Genomic DNA, 16,487 nt, shown 5'->3' on the forward strand with positions numbered 1-16,487 from the left:
CACAAGAGGAGAAACAGGGAGAAGCTTCTTTACATCTCAAGTAGTAAAAAGATTCCTGGAGAGAATAGCGCCACCAAAAAGGATGCCGCCGCCGGCTTGGAACCTGAATGTGGTACTGACAGAGCTCATGAAAGCACCTTTCGAACCCATCCACAAGGCATCACTGCAAATGCTGACGATGAAAGCGGCCTTTCTGGTAGCTATCACCTCGCTACGTAGGGTGAGCGAACTACAGGCACTAACACTGCAGGAACCCTACATCCAGCTACACAGTGACAGGGTCGTGATGAGAACAGACCCGCACTTCATGCCAAAGGTGGTGTCAAGGTTCCACATGAATCGGAGTATTCAGATTCCTAGTTTCTTCCAGAACCCCACGAGAAGCGCTGAGAGGGCGCTCCACACTCTAGACGCAAGAAGGGCAGTAATGCACTACATTGAAAGGACGAAGGAAGACAAAACAGTTCTCCGTATCCTTCGCAAACAGTTACATCGGTAGACCAGTGACTAAGAACATCATAGCTCGATGGATCGCATAAACAATACAATTCTGCCACAAGCAAGCGGGGCAGGAGCTAACAGGAGGGACACAGGCCCACTCAACCAGGAAGAAAGGAGCAACAATTGCCTTTCTGGCCAACACACCAATTCAGGACATATGCCTGGCGGCAACATGGGCTTCAGTGCAAAAGTTCACTAAGCACTATTGTGTGGATGTACAGATGAACAAGGAAGCACAAGTAGGACAAAGAGTGCTTCAACATATATTCAACAACCAACGCTCATCTTCCACCCAGCCGCCACAAAAGTAAAAAAAACGCTACAAAATCTATGCACAGCATAGTGAATCAAGAAAGATTCACGCTGCAAAACAAATAGTTTCTTACCTGTCGGTGTAGTTTTGCAGCTTGAAGATCTTTCTGGATTCACTAGCGAACCCACCCGCCTTCGCCAGAAAGATGAAGCTGGAGAAGAAGGTGGAAACACATAGAAAAGAAAGCAAGATGAAGCTTACAAGATACGTGAAAAGAATTACGTTGAAAGAAGGACTAACAAACATAGCCATGGATACACTACAAACACAGAAAAGAAAAGAGACAGAAAAAAGAATCCGAAGATGGCGCCCAGGGGTGGGAGCTTCCGCCGGAAGCATGCCGACGTCACCAAAGGTACACCAAATGGTGGGACGTCGACGCCTACCTGGGCTACAAACAAAATAAAAAAAGACTACGATTCCGGACCCAACCACCAGATTGCGGAATCTGCACAGCATAGTGAATCCAGAAAGATCTTCAAGCTGCAAAACTACACCGACAGGTAAGAAACTATTCGTTGCCTGCAGGTACCGAAACGCAAGCTCCAGTTTACTGAACTGCTGACCACCGGGCTCCCCAAAGCAACAGCCACCCAGGCGGCGGTGTTCCATGTTCCTAGAACCTCACAGCCCGAGTCCAAGTGAACCAACCATGCCTACAGGGTCCTGAGACCCTTAAAATCTGAGACCCCCTTTAGGTTTGGCAGGACTGGTCCCCAAGTCACTGCCTGCAGCCTTTTTTGCTGGAGACAGAAAACCACAAGAGCCTCCTGCAACGCAATCCCGCTGGACAAAGCTGCACAGAGTACAAGCCCCCTTTCCTCGTTCAAGTGAACAGACAGTGTCCCTGGGACACAGAGACCCTCGAGACCTGAGCCCCCATTTGGTCCAACCTGACTGGTCCCCCTGTCCCCATTTGCCGCATCTTTATTACAGATCATTTTCCTATTGACTTAAACAGGGCACCCAGCACAGAAAGCACCTGTACTCCTCAATGCCCCAGAGCTGACTGAGGTGACCGGTTAGTGCTGCCTTGGAACTTGGCCCCTACTTACCATAATTCCAGAAGAACAGTCCTGTAAGTCGTTGACAAGTGGGCGTGTGCAGTAAAGGTTTTCTCCCATAGATTAACGAATACAGTATTGACTATTTAAATGCTAAAAACCATTCTTAAAAAGTACTTCCCTGATCACGAAGATCTTGGTGTCTAAAATAAGATAAAAATCTGTGCTATTTTTATAAATTGGTGTTGGATTGCTTTATTGAGTGCACATTTATTGACTGTGTACAACAAATGCTCGACACTCCTCTGATGAGCCTAAAGCTGCTCACCCACACTACTACTAATAGGACATGTTGGGATTGTTAAAGCAATCCCCTGTGAACAAGTAAGGGTTGCCTGGACTCTCCACACAGTGTACTTAATGCTAGTGCACTATATAGAGAACTAGATTCCTGTAGACCTAGGTCCCAATCCATTTAACCCAGTGAAGGGTTTCTACACACTATTATGTTAAATTTAAATTTTTAGCACTTGGGGACTCCCATCTGGGATCAGCATGATGTAATCACATCCCCACAAACCAAATCCGCCTCAGTCTTGCTGTGGAGACCTTGGATCCAATTGGAAAGTCATCTCTGATCTACAGAAACCACTGTGATGTGATACTAGTGACAGATTGTGCAATGCACAAAGAATAATACTGAATGAGGTCTGTCCTCTGGTTGGCATGTGTAGGAAGCTGGCTCTGTATATGGTATGCTAGTCAGTGGTTATGCCGTGCACACACAGAGTTCAGGGGCCCCCCAAAAGTGTACAGGGCCAATGTGAAAGTCAAAGTGCTCTATGATTGGTAGTGTGGGTGAGCAACCTTAGGCCTAACACAGAGGAGTGTAAGACATTTACTGCACACAATTGACCAATAATGGACAAACGACTCGAAAAGGAGATTCACAACCATTTTAGAAAAATATGCTTTGTATTTTATTTTAACACAAAGATTGTCACAGTAAGGTAAGTGCCTTTTTAAATGTCAATACATTGCACTTTCAAAAGTTGATACTTAGAACAATTTCTTCACAGTTGAATGTTATCCTATGAAGGAAAACAATAATATGGTTAAACTAGTAAGTATCATACTTACAGTTCAAGTCTTCGGGACCAAAGGTCATCATAGGGCAAGGGTCAGGTGAGTACCAAAACTGCACCACCAGTGGTACGGCGTGAGGGCCGATTGCAGAGGTCAAAATCTGAGTACGACCCAATGCGTTTCAATGGAGATTGGGTCTCGAAGCCACAGTGCCTGTAGGTAAGTAGATCGGTTGCAGGGGTTTGGAGGTTCGGTTAAGCACGGAGGGCACAAAGCAGCACCAAACATACACCACCAGCGGCACAGGGGCGGCCAGGTGCAGGGTGCTGTTTCAGATTCAGCTTCAGGCACCCAATGCTTTTCAGTGAGGATTCTGCTTTCGACAAACTGGCGGCAGGCGGCGCACCAGAGGTTTCAGGGGGAAGGCCAACATCAGAGGTAAGTTGAAATGTGGAGGGTCGTAGGGGCACTGTTGATTCAGCTGAGAAAGGCTTAGCAGCACTGGGTGCAGGGGTGTCTTTAGAAGTCAGTCTTCTTTCCGGAGCTGGTCGCGGTCAGGGGAAGCCACTGGATTCATGCTGTAGGTGTCTTCAAGCGGTCCAGGAGGGGTCAGCCAATGCTTGACTCAAGGTCTGGATCGCTGTGGAGACTTCACTGGACAAGGGAGCCACTCCAACTCTGGCTGTTGGCATTTGGTGCGAGTGGGCAGAAGGGGCTTTTCCTGCTGGATCCAGAGTTCTTGTAGTTGGATTCTTCTGGACAGGGCTGCTGTCCTCGGGATATCTGGTCTTCACTGAAGATCAGGCTGTCTTCTTCAGGATTCTGGAAGTCGCTGACCACAAGACAGGCGGCATCGTCGCCTTTGCAGGGTCTTTAGAGCTGGAGACAGGCCGGTAGGCCTGTGGCCAAGTCTAGTCTTCTTCAGGCTTTGTTGCACGACGTCGTCTTAGTCCTTCTCTGTATGTTGCAGGAATCTAGGTTCAAGGTCTGAGGGAGCCTCCTAAATACTAGATTTAGGAGAGTAGCAGGTAGGACCAATGGGCACCTTACCTGAAGTGACTACTACCTCAACTATGTCACCCTCCTGTGGGAGGAGCATAATCCTGGCCCTGATTGGAAGAGTCCCTCATCTTGCTAGCAGCAGAGGCTGGGGTCGCATTACAAAGGTGGCAGGCCTTTGAAGCTGATTCTTTGAGCCCTGGGCCCATCCTGGGTGACGAGATATGACATCCCTGACCAGGCTCTCCACCCAGGGTGGCAGGCTGCCTAAAGCCGGTAAGTGGCCACACCAGAGTAGGTAGGTTTTTAAGGGGGCACCTCTGAAGTGCCCTCTGAGTACAGGGTTTAATAAATCGCACACTATCATCATTGTCAATTTTATTACAAGGTGCCAAACTCTCCTGGTTTCAGTGAAGCCATCCTGGTGCTGGGGAACCACCAATTCTAAAGCAGCAAACTATATTAAAGCCAGTTCCCACCCACTGTCGTCTTCTGCTTCAGAAAGATTACCACCTGTGATTGCTTTCATTTACTTATTTAGAAGTAGTAAATACTAGGGGGAGAACACTCGGGGTTCACATCCTTGACATGCTTTAAAGTGCGTTTCATTCTGGCTTTCCTATTTTCAGGGATGGGGTTTGATGGGTACATACTGGATGTTCAATGGAAAATCATTTTTTCAGTCCAGGAAGACTAACTGCAACTTATTTCTCAACATGGGGTTCCTAAGCCTCCCATTTTTCCTCTTCTCCTATGGTATTAACAACAGCTCATTTTTGGCAACTGCATAAAGCAAACCTCTATGTTCTTAAAGTGCTAGCAGATAGTCATTGTTCCTCGCCATATTAATATTTTAAAGTTTGTAATTCAGAAGTGTTCTCCAGCTGGGGGAACCTTTATTACAAGCAAGTAATGTTTTCATTCTTTGCCGGGCATCACGGATCAAGCAAGGCAACTACCCAGTACTAATGTCTACTCTTTGTATGTAGCATCTCTGCATGCTAGTTAGTCCAAACTCTTTGGGTTTCTGCCATTTTAATTTGTAAGCTATGTACCATGAGTCATTTTGGTGTAGTCTATGAAACACTTAATGATTTGTGTGGTAAGATTGGTTCTGCGAAGGCTTGTAACATCTTTGAATGTAACATTCAATACATTTACTCTCCCCCTTTTCTTATTTTGTCCAGGCATGCTCAGTCCCTCGCTGCGTTGCAAGCATACTCTCATTGGCTGGCACAGTATTACAGCGAAGTCCATCGGCAGAATCCCCAGCAGTTTGTCTCGCTCATCTCCACGACTATGGAAGCCATTGCACCACTCATCAGTTCTAAGGTACCTTGATAGAACGGATGGCTAGGTCTCGGAGAATTGTTAGCCTTTTTAAGAAATGTTCACACACTGTCCAAGGAAAACACAAATTCAGCAACTATTACTGCATATAGTGTATCCACAACTAGAATACACTAATAGTTTTGTAGGTTTTAAGTGGTTTCATATGCATTCTGTGTGTCTAGTTTCTACTATCAGTGGAGGTCATTGTAATTCCATTGACTGGCTTAAGGTGAAGCCAGCACACAGCCCCAGTACAGGATTGTCAAGACCTTGTTGATTGCACATCCTACCATCGCTTGAAATAACTTCCACAAAGATCCTATCATTCAGAAAGCCACAAATGAGAAACTTGTGCTCGTTGGCATGTGTGGCTAAAGATGCACGTGATTTGCATACTCCTGCCATCCAGTGTTGGGTTCGGAGTTGTACAAGTTGTTTTTCTTTGAAGAATTGTTTCAAGTCACGAGGTAGAGTGACGACTCCTCTCGGTGATACTGCACTGGGGGCAAAGACTCCTTTGTTTGATTTTTTTTCTCTCCACCGTCTGGTTTGGATGTGTGTGCCTCTCCTCTGTGTTTAGCTTCCACTCGTTAGGCTTTTCGGTCCGATCGTGTCTTCGACAGTTTAGTTCTTTCGATCGCGCTTTTCCATTTCTGTGCCACTTTAAATTCGCTGGTTTGGATACCGACTGATAGCCCCTCGGGGTGCCGCCGTCTCGGGCCTACTTTCCACATGTACTGTCAGCACTGAAAATGTATCCTGATGGAACCTTTCTGATTTTTCCCCCAGTGTCACGCTAAGTACCTGCACACGGACCAACATCTTGTTTGTAACCTCTGTCTTCCTCACCCGATCATCATGAAGCTGATTGTGACACCTGCAAGTTTTTCCGTTAGAAGAAGACTCTCCAGGATCCAAGGGCGTATCGGCTGAAAATGTCTAGTTGCTCTGAAGAAGACGCTCCCGACATTTTCAGAGAGGAGTATGTCCAGGAAGGCATACTGCAGAGTAAGAAGAACCCTCGTCTATCGAAGAGACTTCTGGCGCCGACGGGGAGGAGGAATTGGAGTACAACCTATCACTCGGGCAGTGTGTGAGTACCATCGACCCTGACCCTCTACCTAAAACGACTTCCAAATCTTCACCCTTTACATTACAGCAGGTCGCTTGAATGACACGGTCATCTGGCCATGGTTGGATCCAAAAAGACACTTTAGCTTTCCCACCCTTGAGTCCAGCACCAAAACGATCTACCTTGGTTAAATCCATGGTATCGACCTCCGATCGGGCACATGCCTCTGTGTCCTCCCAATCTTCAGAATCGATCCGACCTCTGACTGCTTCTGCCTCGGTGCCAGTCAAGCAAAAAATGTCTGCTTTGAAATCTTCGGTTCCGAATCCAACTGAGCCTAAATTCTGGAAGCAGTCTACGGTTTCTAAATCATTGAAGACTAAAATCTCTAAACATTCTGCAGTTTCTATGTCTCCTGTTGAACCTATCCTCGAAACGATGGATATTCGACAAAGAAAAATCCAGATTCAAAAAGGAACTGAAAGAATAGTGGCCTCTTCTCCACCAAAGAGACAATTAACTTTTGAGGAGGATTTGGACACCCCTGTGCCACAAAAAAAGAGGTCAAAGGAAACTTCACCACTACCACAATCTTCACCTCCACCATTTCCTCTTTCCTCTTATTTATCTCCACATCATGATCCAATAGATGCTACACCCCCAGGTTCACCTAGATCACACACAAATAACCCATTTGTGCTAGGGTCAGTACCCCACTTGTGGCTAACAAATATAAATCATCCCAATTACACACTCTTTTCATACGGGACAGGTTCCACCAGACTCCATAGTTGCCACCACTGCTCGTAAAAGAGCTAATAGTCAAGCATCTGGAGATAACCCACCCCTGAAAAAGAGAACAATCTTATTGATGCAGCAGGCAAACGGTTAGCGGCTAAAGCAGCTAACCACTGACTTATTGCCATCTCCCAGGCTCCTAGTCCACTATGATAGGGCCCACTGGATTGAAGTGCAACAGTTGTTACAAAACCTCCTTGAGGAGTATCGTAAAAAGGGGCAGCAGATTGTGACAGAGGATCGGGCCATCATTTATAACTCTATCAGATGTGCCTTAGATGCTGCAGACCCAGCCGCATGAGGAATAAACACCAGTGTCCTTCACAGGTGTCCCACTTGGCTCAGGTGTTCTGGCTTTAAGCCAGAAATAAGTGGTCCTTAATATGCCCTTTGACAAGGAACATCTCTTTAGTCCTCAGGTGGACGCCACCCTAGATAAAATCAAAATCTGTAGACAGCTAAGACCAAGGGTGCCTTGCTGAGAGGTTCCTTTTGTTGCTCACGGTACAGGGGCGGATATAAATCCTCAAACACAGAAGCCTCCACTTCCCAACAGAAGCAGAGCCATTCCACCTTCTCCAATGGTATTTTCAGGGGCTTTAAAGGTGGTAACAATAGGGACAGAGGAAGAGGTGCTTCCACTCGTGGAGCATCCTCCACTACCAAACAATGACTGCCTCACCCTCTCCCCATCCACACAACACCTGTTGAGAGAAGACTTCAGTTTTTCTATCCAGTCTGGGAATCCATCTCCGCAGACCAATGGCTACTAGCCATTATCAAACATGATTATTGTCTGGAGCTCGTTACTACACCACCCAACATTCGTACTCACAGGTCATCACAGGATGATCTAGCACTTCTCAAACAAGACGTCCAAGCCCTACTCCTCAAAGGGGCGATAGAAATGTCCCTATTCACCAACAGGGCACAGGAGTATACTTCTTATAGTACATTAGGTTAATCATAGCAGGAAAGCATTACCAAGTCAAACTTCTTCCATTGGAGTCACTACTGCTCGTCGTGTCTTCACAGAGTGCTTGCCAGTAGTGGCAGCGCACTTGAGATGAGAAAACATTCATGTATTTACATACCTAGACAATTGGCTCATCAAAGCCAGCTCTCATCACCAATGTCAACAACACATTCAGTGGATAGTTGATCTACTTCTCAACTTGGGTTTCACTATCAATATCCCCAAGTCTTACCTTCAAACTCTTCAGATTCAACCTTTCTTGGGGACAACACTCAACGCACAGTTGGGGTTAGCATATCCTACTCCAGGTCGCAAACAACATTTTCAGGCAACTTTTTCTCCCTTCCAGCTGAACAAAACTCTCACAGTTCGGACTGTCATGCATCTATTGGAAATTATTGCGTCTTGCATTGGTATAGTCTCACAATCAAGACTACACATGCGCTCACTTCAACAGGGTCTCTCTCGCCAGTAGTCTCAAGCACAGGGTAACTTACAGGATATAGTGTTAATAGTCCGCCACACTCGTCCTCTCTGCAGTGGTGGAATACCAACAGTCTGTTGAAGGGGTGGCGTTTCTTGGACAAAGTGCCTCAAATCATTCTAACCACAGATGCATCAGAAACAGGCTGGGGTGCTCATCTCCAACACCTAACAATACAAGGTCGGTCAGATGTCAGACAGCAATCCCTTGACATCAACCTCTTGGAAGATTTTCCTAGCACTGAAAGCTTTCCTTCCTCAGCTCTTACACAAGGTTGTCCTAATCTGTCCGGACCATATGACAGCCATGTACTGTCTACAAAAACAGGTTGGTGACACGTCATCTCAACTGTCACACCTCGCTCTGAGCATAAGGAATTAAGCTCTTCACCATCACATTCATCTCTTGGCAAAACTTCTGCCAGGAACGTACAACATTCTTGAGGATCTGCTCAGCAGGGCCCACCAGCAAATCAACAACCGGGGAACTCAATCCACAAGTTCTCCTTCCATTCTTTCAAAAGAAGGGGTTTCCACAAATAGACTTATTCGCCACAGCCAAAAAGCGCAAAATGCCAGAATTTCGCCTCCAGGTTCCCACACCCCCTATTCCAGGGCAACGCCCTATGGATGAGTTGCTCAGGGATTGTTTCCTGCACATTTCCATCTTTCCCTCTCATTCCATATCTAGTGGGGGAACTCAAGCAAGTATCTTTACAAATGATCCTTGTAGTTCCTTCCTGGGCACGTCAACCCTGGTTCACAATATTACTAGATCTCTCACTTGTCCCTTACGAGAAGCTCTCTGAAAGGCCGAACCTGCTCACTAAAAAGAACAGACAATTTGGATATCCAGACCCCAAGATGTTAAACCTAGCGACCTGGCACCTGAGGTCTTAGAATTTGGTTACCTAAGCTTGCCAACAGAATGTATGAACATTCTAAAAAAGCACGCAGACCCAGAACTAAAGCTTGTTATGCTTCAAAATGAAAAACGTTTTGTTTATTATTGTCATCCTAAACAATTATTTGATATTTGCTTCATTTGTACAAATCCAATTTAGAATATGCTTCCATTAAATTGCATCTTGCTGCCATTGCTGCCTATTTACAAAAAAGATAGCATCCATCTTTCTTCAGGATTCCAGTAATTAATGCATTCATGGGGGCACTTAAATGAGTAATACCACCTCGTGTACCTCCAGCATCCTCTTGGAACTTACATATTGTACTTACAAGGCTCATGGGTCCTCATTTTGAGCCTTTACATTCATGCACTCTTCCATTTCAGTATCATTACCTTCCTCAGGCGTGTTGGTGAGCTCCAGGCTTTAACCTCAGAAGAACCTCGTTCTCCTTACTAATCCTAAAGTTCGAGGCATGTGGGCTGCTGAATTCATATCTGTGCATAGATCGCCGCCTAGTGTTGGGTCCGGATGATTGCACTTTGTTGTCCTGGAAGAGTCTTCGAAGTATCACGAGATAGGTGGCTCCTCCCTTGGACTACAGTGCGCATGAGCATCCTCTCCATCCCCAGATTGTTTTTCTCCGCCATTGGGTTCGGATGTACTTTCCTACTCTCCAAGTTCGGAATCAAGAAAACTTCTCAAAAGGCCAGAAGGCCTTATGATACCGTCGGTATTGTTAAGCGCTCGGTGCCGATACACTTTTTACAACTCTGTTGCACTCCAGTCGTCAAATCGGGCCGTGAGGCCTTCTCGACACCACGTGGACCGACCGTCGATGGAACGAAGTCCGTTCAAGTACTGCCCTCAGTGCAACTCAAAATTTCCGCACACAGACAAAACATCCAGTGTGCAACAAATGCCTATCTCCGGATCACAACGAAGATAGTTGCCAGGCCTGTGCCCAATTCCAATCAAAGAAAACTATTCGGAATAGGCGGGCGGCGAAGCAAGAAATTCAACGATCGGCACCTGAACCCGATAACATCTTCAGGGACGAAGACGATCTAGCAAGCGCCGAAGACTCAGACTGAGACGACGGACAATACTCGGAGCCCGACTCCGAATATTACCCTGAAGAGGGAGAACTAACCGTCTATCTCGAAGACTATGATCAGGACATCGTAGCAGTTGAAGACCACTCCGATGACGGCGAGGGGCGAACCGTGAGTACACCCCCCCATATAGACACTACACCTCTATCAGAGACTCAGGTCAAGGCATCGCCAGCAGGCCTTAGCCGAGACCAACAACCACGTTCTACAGCCCCGGCATACCGCCCGGCTAAGAACATATCGAAAGAGCCCTCTGAGACACGTCACACAACATCGGTTCCATCAAAACCGAAACTTGTCGACAAAACAGTCTTCGGACCGAATGATGTCGACCCGAAGGTATCAAGGCCTAAAGGCGTCGACCCAAAGGCCACAGTACCCTCGAAACCAAAAATCGTCGAGTCGACATCGAAGACAAAAGCAGTCGACTCGAGCTCCAAACCAAAGGCCGTCGCGTCAACCTCAAAGCCAAAACACGTCGATTCGACGCAAAAACAGAAGCACGTCGAATCGACCCCCAAAAAGCACGTCGAATCGAGCAAATCAGCCTCAGGAATCGACAAGGGGAACAAACCAGTCGACGACAAAACCAGGCCTACGCCCAAAACTAACGTCCAACCTAAATCGAAACCGAAGGTGGACGAAAAGAAGTCGGTAGAGCCGAAGTCCATCGACCCGAAAAAGAGCGTCGAACCGAAAAAACAGGCTCCAAAACAACATAAAGAGACTCTCGAACCGACAACACCGCTCGGTGCGAAAGAAGTTGTGAAGCCAGCAAAGGTCGTTCAACCAACGAAACCCGTTGAAAAACAACCAAAAACCATACAACCACCTAAAACGGTCGAGGTACCAAAAACCATCGACCCGAAGAAACAAAAAACAAAGGTTGTAACACCAAAACCAAGGGCTGTTGAAGAGGAGCTTCTTCACCCAGATCCCTCCACAGAGAACCAGTCAAAAATCTACATTGATCCAATAACTGGTAAAGTGACTGTGTATACTAAAAAGAAAAGGTCTCTACCAACAGAAGACGTTTCCAGAATCCCCTTAAAGATAAAGAGAGACTGTGCTACCTCTCCTATTCTCTTTGAACCTGTCACTCCTGCTATGCCTACTACCCCTTATACCCCAACCTCACCAACACGCTCTGACTACAACCCTGATGAAGATCAGGACGCAGATGTAGGCTTTGGGTATCCACAAAACCCAAATACAGACCCAGACACACAGCCACGGGGTACAGGAGGGGAGCCAGACAATGAAGGGACTCTGCCCATTACAGACCCTGCAGTATACCCTACTAAGCCATCACCCACAGAGGATACAGTTGCATTTAATTCTCTGTTCGATAGAGCAGCAACCTACCACAATGTAGATATGCACTCTGATGCTATTGAGGAAGATTTCCTCTTTGATACACTCACAACATCTGAAAGACAAGTTAAAACACTCCCAATGCTAAAAGGGGTGTTAAAACACGCAGGTGACATTTTTAAGGACACTGCTAGGGCACGGGTCATAAACCCTAGAATTGAGAAAAAATACAGAGCTGCACCTATAGATCCTACATACATCAAAGGACCGCTACCCCTAGATTCCTTAGTGGTATCAAACGCACGTAAGCGTGCAAACTCCGACTACTGGTGAGGCTGCACCTCCAGACAAGGAATCTAAAATATTTGAGGCATCAGGCTAAAGAGTGGCGGCTCAGGCAGCAAACTCCTGGAGGATAGCCAATACACAGGCCTTGCTAGCCAGATATGATAGGGCGCACTTACCTGATCCCTACAAACAGCAGGCAGATTAACTTATACAAGAGGGAAAGCTCATCACCAATGCATCCATTAAGTGTGCACTAGACGCTGCAGACACAGCTGCCAGATCCATCAATACCAGCGTGCTAATAAGGCGACACGCATGGCTTCGCATATCAGGCTTTAAGAATGAAGTCCAATCTACAATTCTTAATCCGCCAATTAACCCAGACTTTTTATTTGGTCCAGCAGTTGATTCAATTCTGGACAAAATGAAAAAGGATGCAGAAACAGCAAAATCCATGGCAGCTCTCCAGTCCCAACAACACCGGGGCTCCTTTCGTCGCTCCAATTATATGTCTAAATTAAATGTCTAGCTACAGTAGCGGCACATCTCAGAAGGCAACACATACACGTGTACCCTTATCTGGACGACTGGCTAATACACGCGCCGACAGCCCAGCAATGTGCCAACATGTCAAAACCCATACACCTACTGCACAGTTTAGGATTCTAACTAAACTACCCAAAGTCACACCTACAGCCCTCCCACATTCAACAGTACCTGGGAGTGAAAATAAATACACTTTCAGCAAAAGCATATCCCAACACAGCACGGGTCCAGGGAATGCAGACACTAATACAAAAGTTCAGACCCCAACACTCACTACCAGCTCGAGTGTTTATGCAGCTAATAGGCATGATGGCCTCGTGCATATTCATAGTCCCCCACGCCAGACTACATATGCGTCCGCTACAGGAATGCCTAGCAAGGCAGTGGAACCAGGCTCACGGGCAACTAAAAGACCTAGTGTTGGTGACCAGTCGTGCATACAACTCTCTGCATTGGTGGAATCACCAAAACCTTTGCAAAGGTCGACTGTTCCAAGAGCCTGTCCCACAAATAGTGTTAACAACGGACGCATCCCTACTAGGATGGGGAGCCCATGTCCTACACTACACAGTGCAGGGACTCCACCACACAGCTGTCACACCTAGCTCAAGCAATGTGGAAATGGGCCATTCAGAGGAACATCTTTCTCATGGCAGAACACCTCCCAGGCAAGGACAACCAAGTGGCAGACCTCTTAAGCAGGCACAGCCAACAAATGCACGAATGGGAGATTCACCTGAAAGTGCTCCAACCAGTCTTCCGGAAGTGGGGACACCCGGAAATAGATCTGTTTGCCACAAGCAAAAACGCAAAATGCCAGTACTTTGCCGCCAGGTTCCCACATCCGCAGTCGCAAGGCAATGCGATATGGATGAACTGGTCAGGCAAATTTGCGTACGCTTTTCCCCCAGCTCCACTAATACCGCTGGTGGCACGCAAACTGCGCCAACATTCGCTGACGCTAATCCTAGTTGCTCCCACGTGGGTGAGACAACCATGGTACACGACGTTCCTAGAACTGTCAGTGGTTCCTCATCAAAGACTACAACTAACACCCAGTCTTCTAACGCAGAACCATGGCGAAATCCAACACCCAGATCCCCAACAGCTGAACCTAGCGATCTGGCTCCTGAAATCCTAGAATTTGGATACCTTTACGTGTCCCCAGACTGCATGAATATTATCAAAGAGGCAAGGAAACCCACCACCAGAGCATGCTATGCAGCAAAGTGGAAACGTTTCGTTATTTATTGTAATAACAATAACATTAACCCGCTTGATGCTTCCACTCAAAATATCATTTGCTACCTATTGCACCTCCAACGGTGCAACTTAGCTTTTTCGTCCATCAGAATACACCTAGCTGTGTTAGCAGCATATTTGCAAAACAGGCAACACCTTTCACTATTCAGGGTGCCAGCAATCAAAGCGTTTATAGAAGGACTTAAACGCCTAATTCCTCCAAGACACCCACCATCTCCAGTCTGGAATCTAAACGTCGTTTTAACCAGACTAATGGGACCACCCTTTGAGCCACTACACTCATGCGAACTACAATTTCTTACTTGGAAAGTGGCTTTCCTTATTGCCATTACTTCGCTTCGAAGAGTTAGTGAGCTGCAAGCCCTAACTATTCAAGAGCCATTCATTCAAGTACATGCAAATAGAGTTGTTCTCAGAACAAACCCTAAGTTCATGCCAAAAGTGGTATCCCATTTCCAGTTAAATCAAACTATTGAACTGCCAGTGTTCTTTCAGAACCCACAAACAGTAGCTGAAAGGGCCTTGCATACCCTTGATGTCAAAAGAGCTCTGCTATATTACATAGACAGAACTGAAACATTTCGCAAAATAAAAGAATTGTTTGTTGCCTTCTCACCTCAACACAAGGGTAACCCTATTTCAAAATCAGGCATAGCCAAATGGATAGTTAAGTGCATACAAATATGTTATATAGAAGCAAAACGCACCTTAACAGTCCCCCCTAGAGCGCATTCCACACCTAAGCTAGGGGCATCCATGGCTTTCCTAGGAAATATTCCTTTTCATGAAATTTGCAGAGCAGCCACATGGTCAACCACACATACATTTACAAAACACTATTGTGTAGATGTACATTCAAAACAGCAAGCTGCTGTAGGACAGGCTGTTCTCAAACTCTTTTCCAGACTGCTGCAGCTAACACAGGTAGCCACCGCTAAGGGAGATACTGCTATACATTCTATGCACAGATATGAATTCAGCAGCCCACATGCCTCGAACGGAATATGCTACTTACCAGTATGCATCTGTTCTTGGCATGTAGGGCTGCTGATATTCATATCGCCCACCCACCTCCCCGGTGCCTGTCGCAGCTGCAGCATTCACTCTTTGCATGGACATCTCTTACTGTACTATACTCCATCTCTGCCACAATGGCGAAAAACAATCTGGAGATGGAGAGGATGCTCATGCGCACTGTAGTCCAAGGGAGGAGCCACCTATCTCGTGATACTTCGAAGTCTCTTCCAAGACAACAAAGTGCAATCATCCGGACCCAACACTAGGCGGCGATCTATGCACAGATATGAATATCAGCAGCCCTACGTGCCAAGAACAGATGCATACTGGTAAGTAGCATATTCCTTCCTACCGTAAGTAATTTCTCAGTTTCACCTCAATCAATCTATTGAGCTTCCTGTTTCTTTCCCTAGCCTTAATTATATAGCAGAAAGAGCTCTTCAGACTTTGGGTGTTAAAAGTGCGCTCATAATACATGGATAGAACTAAAACTTCAGAAAAACAAAGCAACTCTTTGTAGCTTTTTCTCCACCTCATCAAGGCAACTCTATATCCAAATCAGGTATAGGTAGGTGGATAGGTAAATGCGTTCGAACTGGTAACATTAAACCCAAGAGACCTTTACTTGTAACTCCTAGAGCACATGCCACTCGGAAAAGGGAGCAACTACGGCCTTTTTAGGAAATATTCCAATAGATAACATTTGTAAAGCAGCTACATGATCTACATCACACACATTTATTGAATGGATGTTTTAGCATGCCAATGTAGGTCAGGCAGTGCTACACGCTTTTTTTCAAACAACTGCAACCCACACATGCCAGCCACCACTTACTTCTAAAGATCAACTGCTTTACAGTCCATGCAGAGCATGTGTATCTACAGCCACATATGCTATCAAACGGATTATGTTATTTACCCTGTATGCATCTGTTCATGGCATTTAGTGTTGTAAATGCACATGCTCCCTCCGTCCTCCACGGACGCTTGTGGCCATTGCAGTTATGGTTTCACACATTTCTATCCTATATTCACATATTAGCATGGGCATGTCTATTTTTATGCATTCATTACACTCCTTTCTCGCCCTCCTGCGGGTAAAACAATCTAACAAAGGAGTCGATGATTATGCGCTGTATCAGCGAGAGGAGGAAGCACTTTACCTTTGGATTCAAAACAATTCTTCTAAGAAAACCAACTTGTACAACTCTGTACCCAACACTAGATGGCCGGAGTATGCAAAGCATGTGAATCTACAGCACTACATGCCACAAACAGGTGATAAAAGAGTAGGTAACATAATTCTTCATTCTCCTCACCATATACTATTCCCTTCCAGGACCAGCATCGAGGGCAATAAGTTCAGTTGCCCATTCCTAGGTTTCATGGAGCAGTCCTTCATTCACTTGGTTTATTCAGCTCTAAACGGTTAACCAATAATATAAAATGTCATTACAGAATGTGATTCTCCATAT

The 16,487-nt window shown here is 46.1% G+C and overlaps 1 protein-coding gene across 1 annotated transcript in view; it reads left to right on the forward strand.

Annotated features, from left to right (window-relative positions):
* Positions 1–16,487, forward strand: part of XPO6 (exportin 6) — a 654,194-nt gene that overhangs the window by 369,647 nt on the left and 268,060 nt on the right. Inside the window, exon 15 of the mRNA XM_078663046.1 lies at positions 5,091–5,235. Coding sequence (XP_078519172.1) covers positions 5,091–5,235 — 145 coding nt within the window. The remainder of the gene's footprint in view (positions 1–5,090; positions 5,236–16,487) is intronic.

This window comes from Lissotriton helveticus, chromosome 10 (assembly GCF_964261635.1).
Source record: "Lissotriton helveticus chromosome 10, aLisHel1.1, whole genome shotgun sequence".
Lineage (NCBI taxonomy): Eukaryota > Metazoa > Chordata > Amphibia > Caudata > Salamandridae > Lissotriton > Lissotriton helveticus.